This window comes from Pseudophryne corroboree, chromosome 7, assembly GCF_028390025.1.
Source record: "Pseudophryne corroboree isolate aPseCor3 chromosome 7, aPseCor3.hap2, whole genome shotgun sequence".
Taxonomy (NCBI): domain Eukaryota; kingdom Metazoa; phylum Chordata; class Amphibia; order Anura; family Myobatrachidae; genus Pseudophryne; species Pseudophryne corroboree.
The window spans coordinates 24,212,609-24,228,939 of record NC_086450.1 but is presented as its reverse complement, the minus strand read 5'-3'; the positions used below and the strand labels follow the sequence as shown (position 1 = coordinate 24,228,939).

General features: G+C 47.9%; 1 protein-coding gene across 2 annotated transcripts in view; it reads right to left on the bottom strand.

Moving 5' to 3' along the window:
• STAT1 (signal transducer and activator of transcription 1) overlaps window positions 1-16,331 on the bottom strand; it is a 153,325-nt gene that overhangs the window by 39,948 nt on the left and 97,046 nt on the right. For both annotated transcript variants that reach the window (XM_063932754.1, XM_063932755.1), the window contains exons 16-17: window positions 14,214-14,312; window positions 11,940-12,075 (exon numbers count right to left, since the gene is read on the bottom strand). In XM_063932754.1, coding sequence (XP_063788824.1) covers window positions 11,940-12,075; window positions 14,214-14,312 — 235 coding nt within the window. The remainder of the gene's footprint in view (window positions 1-11,939; window positions 12,076-14,213; window positions 14,313-16,331) is intronic.

Sequence of the window (16,331 nt, the reverse complement as noted above, 5' to 3'; positions counted from 1 at the left end):
ACTCTGCAGCCACCACAGAAGAGACACCCTTGTCCTTGGAGACAGGGTTATCCGCTGATGCATCTGAAGATGCGATCCGGACCATTTGTCCAGCAGATCCCACTGAAAAGTTCTTGCGTGAAATCTGCCGAATGGAATCGCTTCGTAAGAAGCCACCATTTTTCCCAGGACCCTTGTGCAATGATGCACTGACACTTTTCCTGGTTTTTGGAGGTTCCTGACTAGCTCGGATAACTCCCTGGCTTTCTCCTCCGGGAGAAACACCTTTTTCTGGACTGTGTCCAGAATCATCCCTAGGGACAGCAGACGTGTCGTCGGAGACAGCTGCGATTTTGGAATATTTAGAATCCACCCGTGCTGTCGTAGAACTACTTGAGATAGTGCTACTCAGACCTCCAACTGTTCTCTGGACCTTGCCCTTATCAGGAGATCGTCCAAGTAAGGGATAATTAAGACGCCTTTTCTTTGAAGAAGAATCATCATTTCGGCCATTACCTTGGTAAAGACCCGGGGTGCCGTGGACAATCCAAACGGCAGCGTCTGAAACTGATAGTGACAGTTTTGTACCACGAACCTGAGGTACCCTTTGTGAGAAGGGCAAATTTGGACATGGAGGTAAGCATCCTTGATGTCCAGGGACACCATATAGTCCCCTTCTTCCTGGTTCGCTATCACTGCTCTGAGTGACTCCATTTAGAATAGGTCTCACCGAGCCGTCTGGCTTCAGTACCACAATATAGTGTGGAATAATACCCCTTTCCTTGTTGTAGGAGGGGTACTTTGATTATCACCTGCTGGGAATACAGCTTGTGAATTGTTTCCAATACTGCCTCCCTGTCGGAGGTAGACGTTGGTAAAGCAAACTTCAGGAACTTGCGAGGGGGAGACGTCTCGAATTTCCAATCTGTACCCCTGGGATACTACTTGTAGGATCCAGGGGTCCACTTGCGAGTGAGCCCACTGCGTGCTGAAACTCTTGAGACGACCCCCCACCGCACCTGTTTGTACGGCCCCAGCGTCATGCTGAGGACTTGGCAGAAGCGGTGGAAGGCTTCTGTTCCTGGGAATGGGCTGCCTGCTGCAGTCTTCTTCCCTTACCTCTATCCCTGGGCAGATATTATGGGGACGAAAGGACTGAGGCTGAAAAGACTATGTCTTTTTCTGCTGAGATGTGACTTGGGGTAAAAAAGGTGGATTTTCTAGCTGTTGCCGTGGCCACCAGGTCCGATGGACCGACCCCAAATAACTCCTCCCCTTTATACGGCAATACTTCCATGTGCCGTTTGGAATCTGCATCACCTGACCACTGTCGTGTCCATAAACATCGTCTGGCAGATATGGACATCGCACTTACTCTTGATGCCAGAGTTTCGCATATATAGAAATGCATCTTTTAAATGCTCTATAGTCAATAAAATACTGTCCCTGTCAAGGGTATCAATATTTCCAGTCAGGGAATCCGACCAAGCCACCCCAGCGCTGCCCATCCAGGCTGAGGCGATCGCTGGTCGCAGTATAACACCAGTATGTGTGTATATACTTTTTAGGATATTTTCCAACCTCCTATCAGTAGGCTCCTTGAGGGCGTCCGTATCTGGAGACGGTAACGCCACTTGTTTTTATAAGCGTGTGAGCGCCTTATCCACCCTAAGGTGTGTTTCCCAACGCGCCATAACTTCTGGCGGGAAAGGGTATACCGCCAATAATTTTCTATCGGGGGAAACCCACGCATCATCACACACTTCATTTAATTTATCTGATTCAGGAAAAACCACATGTAGTTTTTTCACACTCCACATAATACCCTTTTTTGTGGTACTTGTAGTATCAGAAATATGTAACATCTCCTTCATTGCCCTTAACAAGTAACGTGTGGCCCTAAAGGAAAATACTTTGTTTCTTCACCGTCGACACTGGAGTCAGTGTCCGTGTCTGTGTCGACCGACTGAGGTAAAAAGGACGTTTTAACGCCCCTGACGGTGTTTTAGACGCCTGAACAGGTACTAATTGGTTTGCCGGCCGTCTCATGTCGTCAACCGACCTTGCAGCGTGTTGACATTATCACGTAATTCCTTAAATAAGCCATCCATTCCGGTGTCGACTCCCTAGAGAGTGACATCACCATTACCGGCAATTGCTCCGCCTCCTCACCAACATCGTCCTCATTCATGTCGACACACAAGTACCGACACACAGCACACACACAGGGAATGCTCTGATAGAGGACAGGACCCCACTAGCCCTTTGGGGAGACAGAGGGAGAGTTTGCCAGCACACACCAAAAACGCTATAATTATACAGGGACAACCTTTATATAAGTGTTTTTCCCTTATAGCATTTTAATATATATATACATATCGCCAAATAAGTGCCCCCCCTCTCTGTTTTAACCCTGTTTCTGTAGTGCAGTGCAGGGGAGAGCCTGGGAGCCTTCCCACCAGCATTTCTGTGAGGGAAAATGGCGCTGTGTGCTGAGGAGAATAGGCGCCGCCCCCTTTTCGGCGGGCTTCTTCTCCCGTTTTTCTGAGACCTGGCAGGGGTTAAATACATCCATATAGCCTCCAGGGGCTATATGTGATGTATTTTTAGCCAGAATAAGGTATTATACATTGCTGCCCAGGGCGCCCCCAGCAACGCCCTGCACCCTCCGTGACCGTTGGTGTGAAGTGTGTGACAACAATGGCGCACAGCTGCAGTGCTGTGCGCTACCTTCATGAAGACTGAAAAGCCTTCTGCCGCCGGTTTCTGGACCTTCAATCTTCAGCATCTGCAAGGGGGGTCGGCGGCGCGGCTCCGGGACGAACCCCAGGGTGAGACCTGTGTTCCGACTCCCTCTGGAGCTAATGGTGTCCAGTAGCCTAAGAAGCCAATCCATCCTGCACGCAGGTGAGTTGAACTTCTCTCCCCTAAGTCCCTCGATGCAGTGAGCCTGTTGCCAGCAGGACTTACTGAAAATAAGAAACCTAAAAACTTTTTCTAAGCAGCTCCAAGAGAGCCACCTAGATTGCACCCTGCTCGGACGGGCACAAAAACCTAACTGAGGCTTGGAGGAGGGTCATAGGGGGAGGAGCCAGTACACACCACCTGATCCTAAAGCTTTAGTTTTGTGCCCTGTCTCCTGCGGAGCCGCTAATCCCCATGGTCCTGACGGAGTCCCCAGCATCCACTTAGGACGTCAGAGAAATTATAGTGCACTGCAGACGAGTTTTGCATTTCCAGTGGAGCACTGTATGGGCTTTTTATTCTATTCATTACTGGCCACTTGACCAACACTCCCCTCATAAAAATAAAACAATATCACTAGGGGGGGCCGGCAAATACTAGTTAACCTGGCCACACATCTCACCAACTGAAAGATTATATGACCAACTCAAAGATCATTAAGTTGGTTTCATACACTAAACAACTATATCATCATAAACTTCTCTCCAAATGAATAATTATTACAACACAGGCATAGGATACTGCCTACTTCTGTTATCTTAAAAAAAGGGAAAAAAAAGAACAACATTTAAAAAAAAAAAAAAATTAAAAATGAAAGCTTTCACATATGCCATCGGACCACTCCTCAGCAGCTTTGCACCTGTTTGAGGGTGTGGGCTGAGACCAGTCCCAAAAGGTAAAGTCATGGCGCATTCGTCATTTTTTTTTTTTTTTTTTTAATTAACGAATCGTCGCTAGGTGCTGTATACTGTAAATGTTTGTTTAATGAGGTGTTTTAACATGTTATATGTAGTGCTGTATGCATGGTTGTAGAATTGCACATTTAAAACGCATGGATGAAGCACTTATGAGAAATGTATAAGGTATTTTGGTTTTAAAAAGCATTAGCATTTGGAAACAGTTCATGGGACATTCTTACATAGGACGTCACATGCTAATTATATTCTCCTACTGTGACTGACCGAGTCCTTTGTGGATAAGCACTTTCTTTGAAATTGCAAACTAAGGGCTCTCCTGTGTGTCTTTGCGTAAAATGTCCCACCAGATTTGGAGAAAATAGTTTTTTTGTTTGTTTTCAGGAATTTACTGCATTGGCGCTAAATCAAGGTGTATTTTAGAAAAGCACACTGGTATATGAAAGGAGGGAGTAAATCGATTTATCCAGTTGTTAGCTCCTTTGAAAATGCAAGCAGTATTTATGAGTTAGCATGACTGCATGACTGGGTAAAAACCTACTGTAGGTGAATAACAGGCCTGTGAGCCCTGTAGAGAGAGACATCCTCTGACTGAAGAGGAGAATGCTGCTGTAAACATCTCGCATGCAGTGAATGGTCCTTAGCACCTCTAGCAACGGACTTAGGGGGTCAGTCCGAGTTGATCGCTCGCTAGCTACTTTTAGCAGCCATACAAACGCATAGTCGCTGCCCACGGGGGAGTGTATTTTTGCTTTGCAAGTGTGCGAACGCCTTTGCAGCCGAGCGCAGCAAAAACATTTTGTGCAGTCTCTGAGTAGGCCTGGACTTACTCAGCTCTTGCAATCACTTCAGTCTTTTTGGTGCCGGAATTGACGTCAAACACCCGTCCCGCAAACGCCAGGACACGCCTGCGTTTTCCCAAACAATTCCAGAAACGGTCAGTTGACACCCATAAACGCCCTCTTTCTGTCAATCACCTTGCGTTCGGCTGTGCGAATGGAATCTTCGCTAAATACATCGCCCACCAACTATCCTCTTTGTACTCGTACGACCCGCCTGCGCATTTCAGTGCATACGCATGCGCAGTTTTGCTGTTTTTTTACCTGATCGCTGCGCTGCGAAAATCGGAAGTGAGCGATCAACTCGGAATGACCCCCTTAGTCTTTTTTAAGACTATCCTGCAACTGACAGAATTGCCAAAACTTTACTCCCTTTTCCCTCTGTCCTGGAGTGAGCTCCGCTCTCTACCAGCTACCGCTCAGGGCCTGGTTCAAGGTGAGTGACCAGTGGGAATCAGCCGCTGCCAATTAGAAGTGGTGGCAGCAGCGTGTCTAGGCATATACAGCAGCAAGCGGGATCAGGTGGCAGTGGAAACTAATTTTCATTTATAACCCGTATGCCATTTTTAAGTGTTTTTGTAACTAAGCCTTGGAAATAATTTTCAGATTAAACACATTTAATCAAGTATATTCTCTGTGATTCTTAATGGACCTGCAAGCCTATGTGCAATTAAGTGTGAAATATTAATTTCTCTTACGTCCTAGAGATCTTCACTGAGGTAACGCTGCGCGCCATTGCTCCCACACATTCACACACAGCGGGCACTGTAAGGGTGCAGGGGGGGCGCCTTGGGCAGCAATATGAACCTCTAGGGACACTGGCATATAAAGTAGATACTGCGGAGGCAATATATTAATAAACCCCCGCCAGTATAAATAATTTGAGCGGGACCTAAGCTCGCCGGTGAGGGGGTGGGGCTTGATCCTCCAGCACTAACCAGCGCCATTTTCTCCACAGCACACTGCAGAGAAGCTGGCTCCCCAGACTCTCCCCTGCTGAACACGGTTACAGAGGGCATAAAAAGAGGGGGGGGGGGGGGGGGCACATTTCATTGGCGCAGTGAGTGTATTTATACATATTTATATAAAAGCGCTGTACTAACTGGGATTTTAATCCAGTGTCCAGTGGCGCTGGGTGTGTGCTGGCACACTCTCTCTCTGTCTCTCCAAAGGGCCTTATTGGGGGACTGGTCTCCATATAGATATATCCCTGAGTGTGTGGGGGTGTCGGTACGTGTGTGTCGGCATGTCTGAAGCGGAAGGCTCATCTAAGGAGGAGGTGGAGCAGATGATTGTGGTGTCTCCGTCGGCAACGCCGACACCTGATTGGTTGGACATGTGGAATGTTTTAAATGCAAATGTGACTTTATTACATAAAAGATTGGACAAAGCAGAGTCCAGGGAAAAAGCAGGGAGTCAATCCATGGCTTTGACTGTGTAACAGGGCCCTTCAGGGTCTCAAAAACGTCCCCTTTCCCAAATAGCAGACACTGATAGCGACACGGATTCTGACTCCAGTGTCGACTACGATGATGCAAGGTTACACCCAAGGGTGGCCAAAAGTATTCATTATATGATTATTGCAATAAAAGATGTTTTGCATATCACAGATGACCCCTCTGTCCCTGACACGAGGGTATGCATGTTTAAGGAAAATAAACCTGAGGTAACCTTTCCCCCATCCAACGCGTTATTTGAAAAAGCATGGGAAACTCCAGACATAAAACTGCAGATTCCTAAGAGGTTTCTGATGGCATATACTTTCCCTGCACAGGACAGGGTACGGTGGGAATCCTCGCCCAGGGTGGACAAGGCTTTGACGCGCTTGTCCAAGAAGGTGGGGCTACCGTCTCCAGATACGGCAGCCCTCAAGGATCCTGCTGATCGCAGACAGGAGACTACATTAAAATCAATTTATACACATACGGGTACTTTGCTCAGACCGGCAATAGCATCGGCTTGGTGTGTGTAGCGCGGTAGCAGCTTGGACAGGTACCTTGTCAGCTGACATTGATACCCTAGATAGGGATACCATTTTATTGACCTTAGGTCACATTAAAGACGCAGTCTTATATATGAGAGATGCTCAGAGAGACGTCGGGCTGCTAGGTTCGAGAGCCAACGCCATGGCGATTTCTGCTAGGCGAGCCCTGTGGACCCGCCAATGGACGGGTGATGCCGACTCAAAGAGGCATATGGAAGTTTTGCCATACAAGGGTGAGGTTTTATTTGGGGAAGGTCTCGCGGACCTGGTTTCCACAGCTACCGCGGGTAAATCTACTTTTTTGCCTTATGTTCTCCCACAGCAAAAGAAAACTCCACAATATCAGATGCAGTCCTTTCGGTCGCACAAGTCCAGAAGAGGTCGGGGCTCTTCCTTCCTCGTCAGAGGTAAGGGTAGAGGGAAAAGAATGCCTGCTACGGCTAGTTCCCAGGAGCAGAAGTCCTCCCCGGCTTCTACTAAATCCACCGCATGACGCTGGGGCTCCACTGAGGGAGTCCGCGCCGGTGGGGGCACGTCTTCGACTCTTCAGCCAGGTCTGGGTTCTGTCAGACGTGGATCCTTGGGCGATGGAAATTGTATCCCAAGGCTACAAACTGGAATTCGAAGAGGTGCCCCCTCGCCGATTTTTCAAGTCGGCTTTGCCAGCATCTCCCCCAGAGAGGGAAATAGTTTTGGCTGCAATTCAAAAGCTGTGTCAACAGCAAGTGATTATCAAGGTTCCCCTAGTCCAACAGGGGAAAGGGTACTATTCAACCCTGTTTGTGGTCCCGAAACCGGATGGCTCGGTCAGACCCATTCTGAATCTAAAATCCCTAAACCTATACTTGAAAAAGTTCAAATTCAAGATGGAATCGCTCCGGGCAGTGATCTCCAGCCTGGAAGGGGGGGATTTTATGGTGTTACTAGACATAAAGGATGCATACCTTCATGTCCCCATATATCCTCCTCATCAGGCGTAACTGAGATTCGCTGTACAGGACTGTCATTACCAGTTTCATACATTGCCGTTTGGGCTTTCCACGGCCCCGAGGATTTTCACCAAGGTAATGGCGGAAATGATGGTGCTCCTGCGCAGGCAGGGAGTCACAATTATCCCGTACTTGGACGATCTCCTGATAAAAGCGAGATCGAGAGATCAATTGTTGAAAAGCGTGTCGCTCTCCCTGAGAGTGCTGCAGCAGCACGGTTGGATTCTAAATCTACCAAAGTCACAATTGATTCCAATGACTCGACTATCATTCTTAGGCATGATTCTGGACACGGAACAGAGGAGGGTTTTTCTCCCAATGGAAAAAGCCCAGGAACTCCAGAACATGGACAGAGGCCTGCTAAAACCAAAAAGAGTGTCTGTTCATCAATGCACTCGAGTTCTGGGAAAAATGGTGGCGGCCTACGAGGCCATCCACTTCGGCAGGTTCCATGCGAGGACTTTTCAGTGGGACCTTCTGGACAAGTGGTCCGGGTCCCATCTTCAAATACATCAGAAAATAAGCCTGTCCCCCAGGACCAGGGTCTCTCTCCTGTGGTGGCTGCAGAGTGCTCACCTTCTAGAGGGTCGCAGGTTCGGCATTCAAGACTGGGTTCTGGTAACCACGGACGCGAGCCTCCGAGGATGGGGTGCAGTCACACAAGGAAGAAATTTTCAGGGACTATGGTCAAGCCAGGAGGCTTGTCTACACATCAACGTACTGGAATTGACAGCCATATACAACGGCCTACGACAAGCGGAGAATCTTCTTCGCGACCTACAGGTTCTGATTCAATCAGACAACGTCACAGCCGTGGCTCATGTAAACCGCCAAGGCGGGACAAGGAGCAGAGTGGCAATGGCAGAAGCCACCAGGATTCTTCGCTGGGCGGAAAATCATGTAAGCGCTCTGTCAGCAGTCTTCATTCCTGGAGTGGACAACTGGGAAGCTGACTTCCACAGCAGACACGATCTCCATCCAGGAGAGTGGGGACTTCATCAAGAAGTTTTTGCAGAGGTAACAAGTCATTGGGAACTTCCTCAAATAGACATGATGGCGTCACGCCTCAACAAGAAGCTTCGGAGGTATTGTGCCAGGTCAAGGGACCCTCAGGCAGTAGCGGTAGACGCCCTGGTGACACCATGGGTGTTTCAGTCGGTCTATGAGTTCCCTCCTCTTCCTCTCATCTCAAAAATATTGAGAATCATAAGACGAAAAAGAGTGCAGACAATACTCATTGTTCCACATTGGCCTCGAAGGGCCTGGTATTCAGATCTTCAGGAGATGCTCACAGAAGATCCTTGGCCTCTTCCTCTCAGGGAGGACCTGTTGCAGCAGGGGCCCTGCGTGTTCCAAGACTTACCGCAGTTACGTTTGACGGCATGGCAGTTGAACACCGAATCATAGCTGGGAAAGGTATTCCGGAGGAAGTCATCCCTACTCTGATAAAGGCTAGGAAGGAGGTGACGGAGAAACATTATCACCGTATCTGGAGGAAGTATGTATCTTGGTGTGAAGCCAAGAATGCTCCTACGGAAGATTTCCATCTGGGCCGTTTTCTCCATTTTCTACAAACAGGAGTGGATATAGGCCTAAAGTTAGGCTCCATTAAGGTACAGATTTCGGCCCTGTCTATTTTCTTTCAGAAGGAATTGGCTTCTCTTCAGTGGCACCATGGGACCTTAACGTGGTGTTATGGTTCCTAAAATCTCACTGGTTTGAACCTCTTCAAACGATTGAATTAAAATGTCTCACTTGGAAGGTGGTCATGTTGTTGGCCTTGGCATCTGCAAGGCGGGTGTCCGAATTAGCGGCTTTGTCTCACAAAAGCTCCTATCTGATTTTCCATGTGGATAGAGCAGAGTTGAGGACTCGTCCTCAATTGTTACCTAAGGTGGTTTAATCGTTTCATATGAACCAACCTATTGTGGTCCCTGTGGCTACGGGTGACTTGGAGGATTCCAAGTCCCTTGATGTAGTCAGGGCCTTAAAAATTTACGTAGCCAGGAGGGCTCGGGTTAGGAAAACAGAGGCACTGTTTGTCCTGTATGCAGCCAACAAGGTTGGCGCTCCTGCTTCTAAGCAGACTATTGCTCTCTGGATCTGTAACACGATTCAGCAGGCTCATTCTACGGCTGGATTGCCGTTACCATATTCGGTAAAGGCCCATTCCACTAGGAAGGTGGGCTCTTCTTGGGCGGCTGCCCGAGGTGTCTCGACTTTACAGCTTTGCCGAGCAGCTACTTGGTCAGGTTCAAACACCTTTGCAAAATTCTACAAGTTTGATACCCTGGCTGATGAGGACCTCATGTTTGCTCAATCGGTGCTGCAGAGTCATCCGCACTCTCCCGCCCGGTCTGGAGCTTTGGTATAATCCCCATGGTCCTTACGGAGTCCCCAGCATCCTCTAGGACGTAAGAGAAAATAAGATTTTAAGCTACCGGTAAATCTTTTTCTCCTAGTCCGTAGAGGATGCTGGGCGCCCGTCCCAGTGCGGACATATTTCTGCAAGGCTTGTATATAGTTGTTGCTTACACGAGGGTTATGTTACAGTTAAGATCAGTCTTTGGCTGATACTGTTTTGTTCATACTGTTAACTGGTTGCGTATGTTCCCTGTTATACGGTGTGGATGGTGTGGGCTGGTATGAATCTTGCCCTTAGATTAACAAAAATCCTTTCCTCGTACTGTCAGTCTCCTCTGGGCACAGTTTCTCTAATTGAGGTCTGGAGGAGGGGTATAGAGGGAGGAGCCAGTGCACACCCATTCTAAAGTCTTTAGAGTGCCCATGTCTCCTGCGGAGCCCGTCTATACCCCATGGTCCTTACGGAGTGCCCAGCATCCTCTACGGACTAGGAGAAAAAGATTTACTGGTAGGTTTAAAATCGTATTATTTGTCCAGAGAACGTAAATGCTCCATACTAATCTTTTGTAGTGACAGAGAAATTGTGTATTTATTGGTAAATGACCTGAGTGCTCACAGTTCGCGGCCAGCTGTTTCAGTTTGCTGTATCTGAAGACAGCCAGGATTGGTAACACCTCCCACCGGCCTGGGACTCTCAGCATAAGATCACACGAATAATGGAGACAGCTATCTGAAGATGCATATGGATATGGGCAAGGAAGCTGCAGGGAAACATCCAACGCACGGGCAAATATCTGCATGTAGAGGGCAAATCAGACGTACACCTGTACTGTGTGCATGAAATAAATGCGGATATTCTTCGGCTGGAGTTGAAAGCAACAATGTGACGGAACCTCATGAATAAAATGCATCAGGTTTTCAACAATATTTAAGCCTGGGAACTCTGAAGTCCATCGTGAAACATTATTATTTCATTCCTGTAAGTATAATAGCTAGGAGGTATATTGTGACTCAGGTATGTTTTGGGTCATCATCTGGCTGACACTTTCTTGAAGGGCTCTTAGATATTAGGCTCTAGGAATTGCTGAAATGTTTTTCACTACATTCATCCTTCCACCAAAACAATATTTTCTCTTTAGCCTGGCTTTATTCAAGGGCTAATGTATCAACAAAGCAGTGTCAATTTTGATAAGGATTTTCAATGTAGTTTTAGTCTTAGTCGCTTGCTTAAAATTGTAATTTGTTTATAGTTACATTTTAGTCTTTTTCTTTTGCTTAGTTTTAGTGAAGATTTAGTCAATGGATCTCAGTTTTCATTTTAGTCTAATTTTTGTCAATGTTTTAGTCATAACTTTTGCAAACAGTTGCATGATACGCTAATGGATTTTGGTGAAGTACATATCTATAAAATTTCCTTGAGAAGTCTGCATACCTTTAACTATGTGTTTAATCATCTAGGTTCACTAGGCTGAGAATGTGTTACATACTGAGCCTGACTTACCCTAGTACTCCCATATATCATATAAAAATGAATGCCCTACAATCTTAGAAATAGAAATGAATGCCCTACAATCTTATTTCCTTCACAGCATGTCATATTTATTTCCTGCAAATATCTAGAATACATCATTGTTCTTTCAAAATTTAAAACTCTACTTCCAGTGTTCATTTTTAACAAGGATTTCAAATTTAGTTTTAGTCGCGTTTTTTTTGCTTTATTTAAGTAAAGATTTTAGTCAGTGGATCTCCGTTTTCATTTTAGTCTAATTGTAGTCCTGAAATAAACTGTCGCTGACGACTACTTTTAGTCAAAATTTCAGTCGACAAATTTAATGCTGCAATAAAGAGACTTTAAAAAGAAAACACATCACAAATCAACTTTAAGGGTGCCCAAATTATACACACGCCACATTCATTGTTCTATTTAAATGTGTCACATTCAGCTAATAAATTGTATTATATTGTGCACTGGATTGTGCCTATATATGTCACGTATAAGACTATACTCTGAATAATTTTAGTCCTCTTCGCTTAGGGATTTCAGGGAAACATGCAATATGACCAGGGGTGTCCAAACCTTTGGCTACAGCTGTATAATAACATGCCACATTTATCAGCGTCTTACCCAGCAGCTTCTCTTCCAGCATGCTCAGCTGATCTGCGTTAAGGCCGCGTTTGGTTACGGAGGAGAACTGCCAGCTCAGCACCTCAGACAACTGCGGCCACCTGGCGGCCGGGGGATTCAGGAAAAAGGACAAATTCTGGGGAAGAAACACAGCAGCATTACTGATCGCGCCACAATACTGGGGGGTTATTGCATTATATATGTTTAGCATGGTTACAGGAGATACGGTTTACGCACTATAGGAAGGGATGAGAGTAACACCTTAGATTTGGGTTATTATTATTTGAAATACGGTATTCATCATCAGGAGTTGGTGCATGTGGTATAGAAAGGGTGTTTAGAGGAGGATAAGGGAGAATTAACATGCAGCTTTAGCACTTTGCATGCCCCTCTGTGGTGCAGACACGCCCCCTCCCGGACATAGCCACGCCTTTTCCATAATGCCTCATGATATGGCCATGCCCCCTGGGTGGTACATACATGCCCCTTCCTTGATACAGCCATGCCCTCTCCATAATACCTCATGATGTGGTTATGCCCCCTCTGTGGTGCAGACATGCCCCCTCCCCGACATAGCCACACCCTCTTAACAATGCCTCATGTGGTTATACCCCCTCAGTGGTACAGACATGCCCCCTCCCTGACACAGCCACGCCCTCTCCATAATACCTCATGATGTGGTCACGCCCCCATCTGTGGTGCAGACATGCTCCCTCCCTGACACAGGTACGCCCTCTCCATAATACCTCATGATGTGGTCACGCCCCCTATGTGGTGCAGACATGCCCACTCTCTGACATAGCCACATCCTCTCCATAATACCTCATGATGTGGTCACGCCCCCTATGCGGTACAGACATGCACCCTCCCTGACAGACACGCCCTCTCCATACTACCTCATGATGGGGGTGGTCTTCAGTATGTCGGCTGTCGAGATCCCGGCACACAGTATACCGGCGCCGGGAGCCCGACAGCCGGCATACCGACACTTATTCTCCCTTGTGGGGGTCCACGACACCCCTGGAGGGAGAATAAAATAGCGTAAGCGCGCCACCGTGCCCGCAGCGTGGCGAGCGCAGCGAGCCCGCAAGGGGCTCATTTGCGCTCGCCACACTGTCGGTATGCCGGCGGTCGGGCTCCCGGCGCCGGTATGGTGGTCGCCGGTGGCCCGACCGACGGCATACCATACTACACCCCTCATGCGGTCATACCCTCAGTGGTACAGACATGTCCCCTCCCTGACACAGCCACGCCCTCTCCATAATACCTCATGATGTGGTCACGCCGCCTCAGTGGTGCAGACATGCCCCCTCCCTGACACAGCCACGCCCTCTCCATAATACCTCATGATGTGGTCACGCCGCCCCAGTGGTGCAGACATGCCCCCTCCCTGACACAGCCACGCCCTCTCCATAATACCTCATGATGTGGTCACGCTGCCTCAGTGGTGCAGACATGCCCCTTCTCTGACATAGCCACACCCTCTCCATAATACCTCATGATGTGGTCACGCCGCCTCAGTGGTGCAGACATGCCCCCTCCCTGACACAGCCACGCCCTCTCCATAATACCTCATGATGTGGTCACGCCGCCTCAGTGGTGCAGACATGCCCCCTCCCTGACACAGCCACGCCCTCTCCATAATACCTCATGATGTGGTCACGCCGCCTCAGTGGTGCAGACATGCCCCCTCCCTGACACAGCCACGCCCTCTCCATAATACCTCATGATGTGGTCACGCTGCCTCAGTGGTGCAGACATGCCCCTTCTCTGACATAGCCACACCCTCTCCATAATACCTCATGATGTGGTCACGCCCCCTATGTGGTGCAGACATGCCCCCTCTCTGACATTGCTACACCCTCTTGAAAAAACACCTCATAATGTGGTCACACCCCCTCTGTGGTGCAGACATGCCCCTCCCTGACATAGCCACGTCCTCTCCATAATACCTCAAGTGGTCACGCCCCCTCTGTGGTGCAGACATGCCCCCTCTCTGACATTGCTACACCCTCTTGAAAAAACACCTCATAATGTGGTCACACCCCCTCTGTGGTGCAGACATGCCCCTCCCTGACATAGCCACGTCCTCTCGATAACACCTCATGATGTGGTCACAGCCCCTCTGATAAAGATCCCCCCACCCCCAACCTGATGTAGTCATACCCCTTCCATAATGCCTCATGAGCCCTGTCAGCTCACCACCAATACCGTGACGTAGGCTTTAACCAAGCGCCAATGTAGAGGCAGAATGTAATATCTATGGGCACATACCTTTGTCTCCGAGGTCAGCATGTTGTACCACAGAATAGAGGCCCAGCCGGCAGGAAGCTGGCTCACATTGGAAATCACTACAATGGGAAGTGACGCGGTCTGTTGGAAAAAGGAAAGAGTAAAGAGATTTATAATACGACCATTGTTCCAGTGTAAAGGTTTCATAAAACTTTTTTCTCCTACGTCCAAGAGGATGCTGGGGACTATGTAAGGACCATGGGGTATAGACGGGATCCGCAGGAGACATGGGCACACTATAAGACTTAAACTGGGTGTGAACTGGCTCCTCCCTCTAAGCCCCTCCTCCAGACCTCAGTTAGATTCTGTGCCCAGGAGTGACTGGACACACACTAGGGGAGCTCTACTGAGTTTCTCTGGAAAGACTTTATTGTTAGGTTTTTTATTTTCAGGGAGACCTGCTGGCTACTACAGGCTCTCTGCATCGTGGGAGTGAGGGGAGAGAAGTCAGACCTACTTCTGCTTAGTTCAAGGCTCTGCTTCTTAGGCTACTGGACACCATTAGCTCCAGAGGGTTCGATCACTTGGTGCGCCTAGCTGCTTGTTCCCGGAGCCACGCCGTCACCCCCCTCACAGAAGCCAGAAGACAGAAGCCGTGTGAGTATTAGAAGAACAGAAGACTTCAGTGACGGCAGAAGACTTCAGTAACGGAGGTACAGTGCAGCGGTCGCGCTGCGCTCCATGCTTCCACACACCAACGGCACTTATAGGGTGCAGGGCGCTGGGGGGGAGCGCCCTGGGCAGCAAGTTACAGAGGGTCAAAACCGCTGGCAAGAGAGGCATATTCGATGCCCGGGCACCGTGTGCGATACCCCCGCCAGTGTAAAGTAGCAGTTGCGCTGCGCGCCATTGCTCCCACACACCAACGGCGTTACGAGGGTGCAGGGGGGGGGGCGCCCTGGGCAGCTATATATGCATCTTTGAGTGTGGCTAAAAGCAGGTATACAGTATGTATGTACTATATATGGACCCCCCCCCAGCTTAAAGGATATTTTATTAGCGGGGCTGAAGCGCGCCGGGAAGGGGCGGAGCTTAGCCCTCAACAGATTCAGCGCCATTTTTCTCCATGCCCCTGCCAAAGCAGCAAACGAGGGGGGCACAGTGTTTTAGTGCTATATAGAGAAATGTAGCACTATTTTAGATAATGGGTGTATAATCATTGTTGTTGTGCATACATCTCTGTGAGTTCCTATCAGATTTATCCACTATAGCTTTTAGTCAACATATGTCGACATGAGTGAGTGCTCTGTCACAAGCAGCTGTGGGGATCACTGTCGGCATCGCCGACGCCTGTTGGTACTTGATTCAGTAGATGCAGTATCAGCAGGTCGGTAGTTGTATGCTTGTCAAAAGTAAACACTGTATGGGAGACACAGTAGTATGTGGGTGACCCTGTCGGCACCAACTGTTATTACTGGGTGTAAATTAACATGCTGTAGCACGGAAGTATGTGTGGGGCAGTGTTATTAAAATTATTTATGTAAACTTCCCTCGGACCCCTCGGGGTCGCAAGAATGTTATTTTGCCTGGTTACTACTCCCTGCTGTCGACGAATACTAGGTTTTCTGTCGACCATAAGGTTTCCTGTTAGATCCACAACTGGTGCATTCAGTACATGGTCATACGCATTCAGAACACATTAATGTCACTAGGGACCCGATGGTTCCGGACAATCCGCTTATATGTATGTTATATATATATATATATATATATATATATATATATATACATACACACATACATACATACATACATATATATATATATATATATATATATAGAGGATATGTGTGTATTTGTGTATTACGTTATGTATATTCATATTATGATTTATAATGAATGCTGAAGTAAAGGTATTCCTTCTCATGTGCTGGTCGCTCTGTTGATAAAGCTCTAGGTTGGCTGTGACGAGTTGGTCTCAGATCCTCTCAAGGAGTCCGAAGGTTTATTCTTTTCACGACGTGGATAGAATACTGTGAAAGTCAACTCCTGGTCGACACGGAGCCCTGTCACAAAGGATCGTACACAGGAAGCTAAGTGATATTTTATTTCTATGCTTTGGGCTTATTTGCATTACATGCACATGAGGGAGTGTTTATA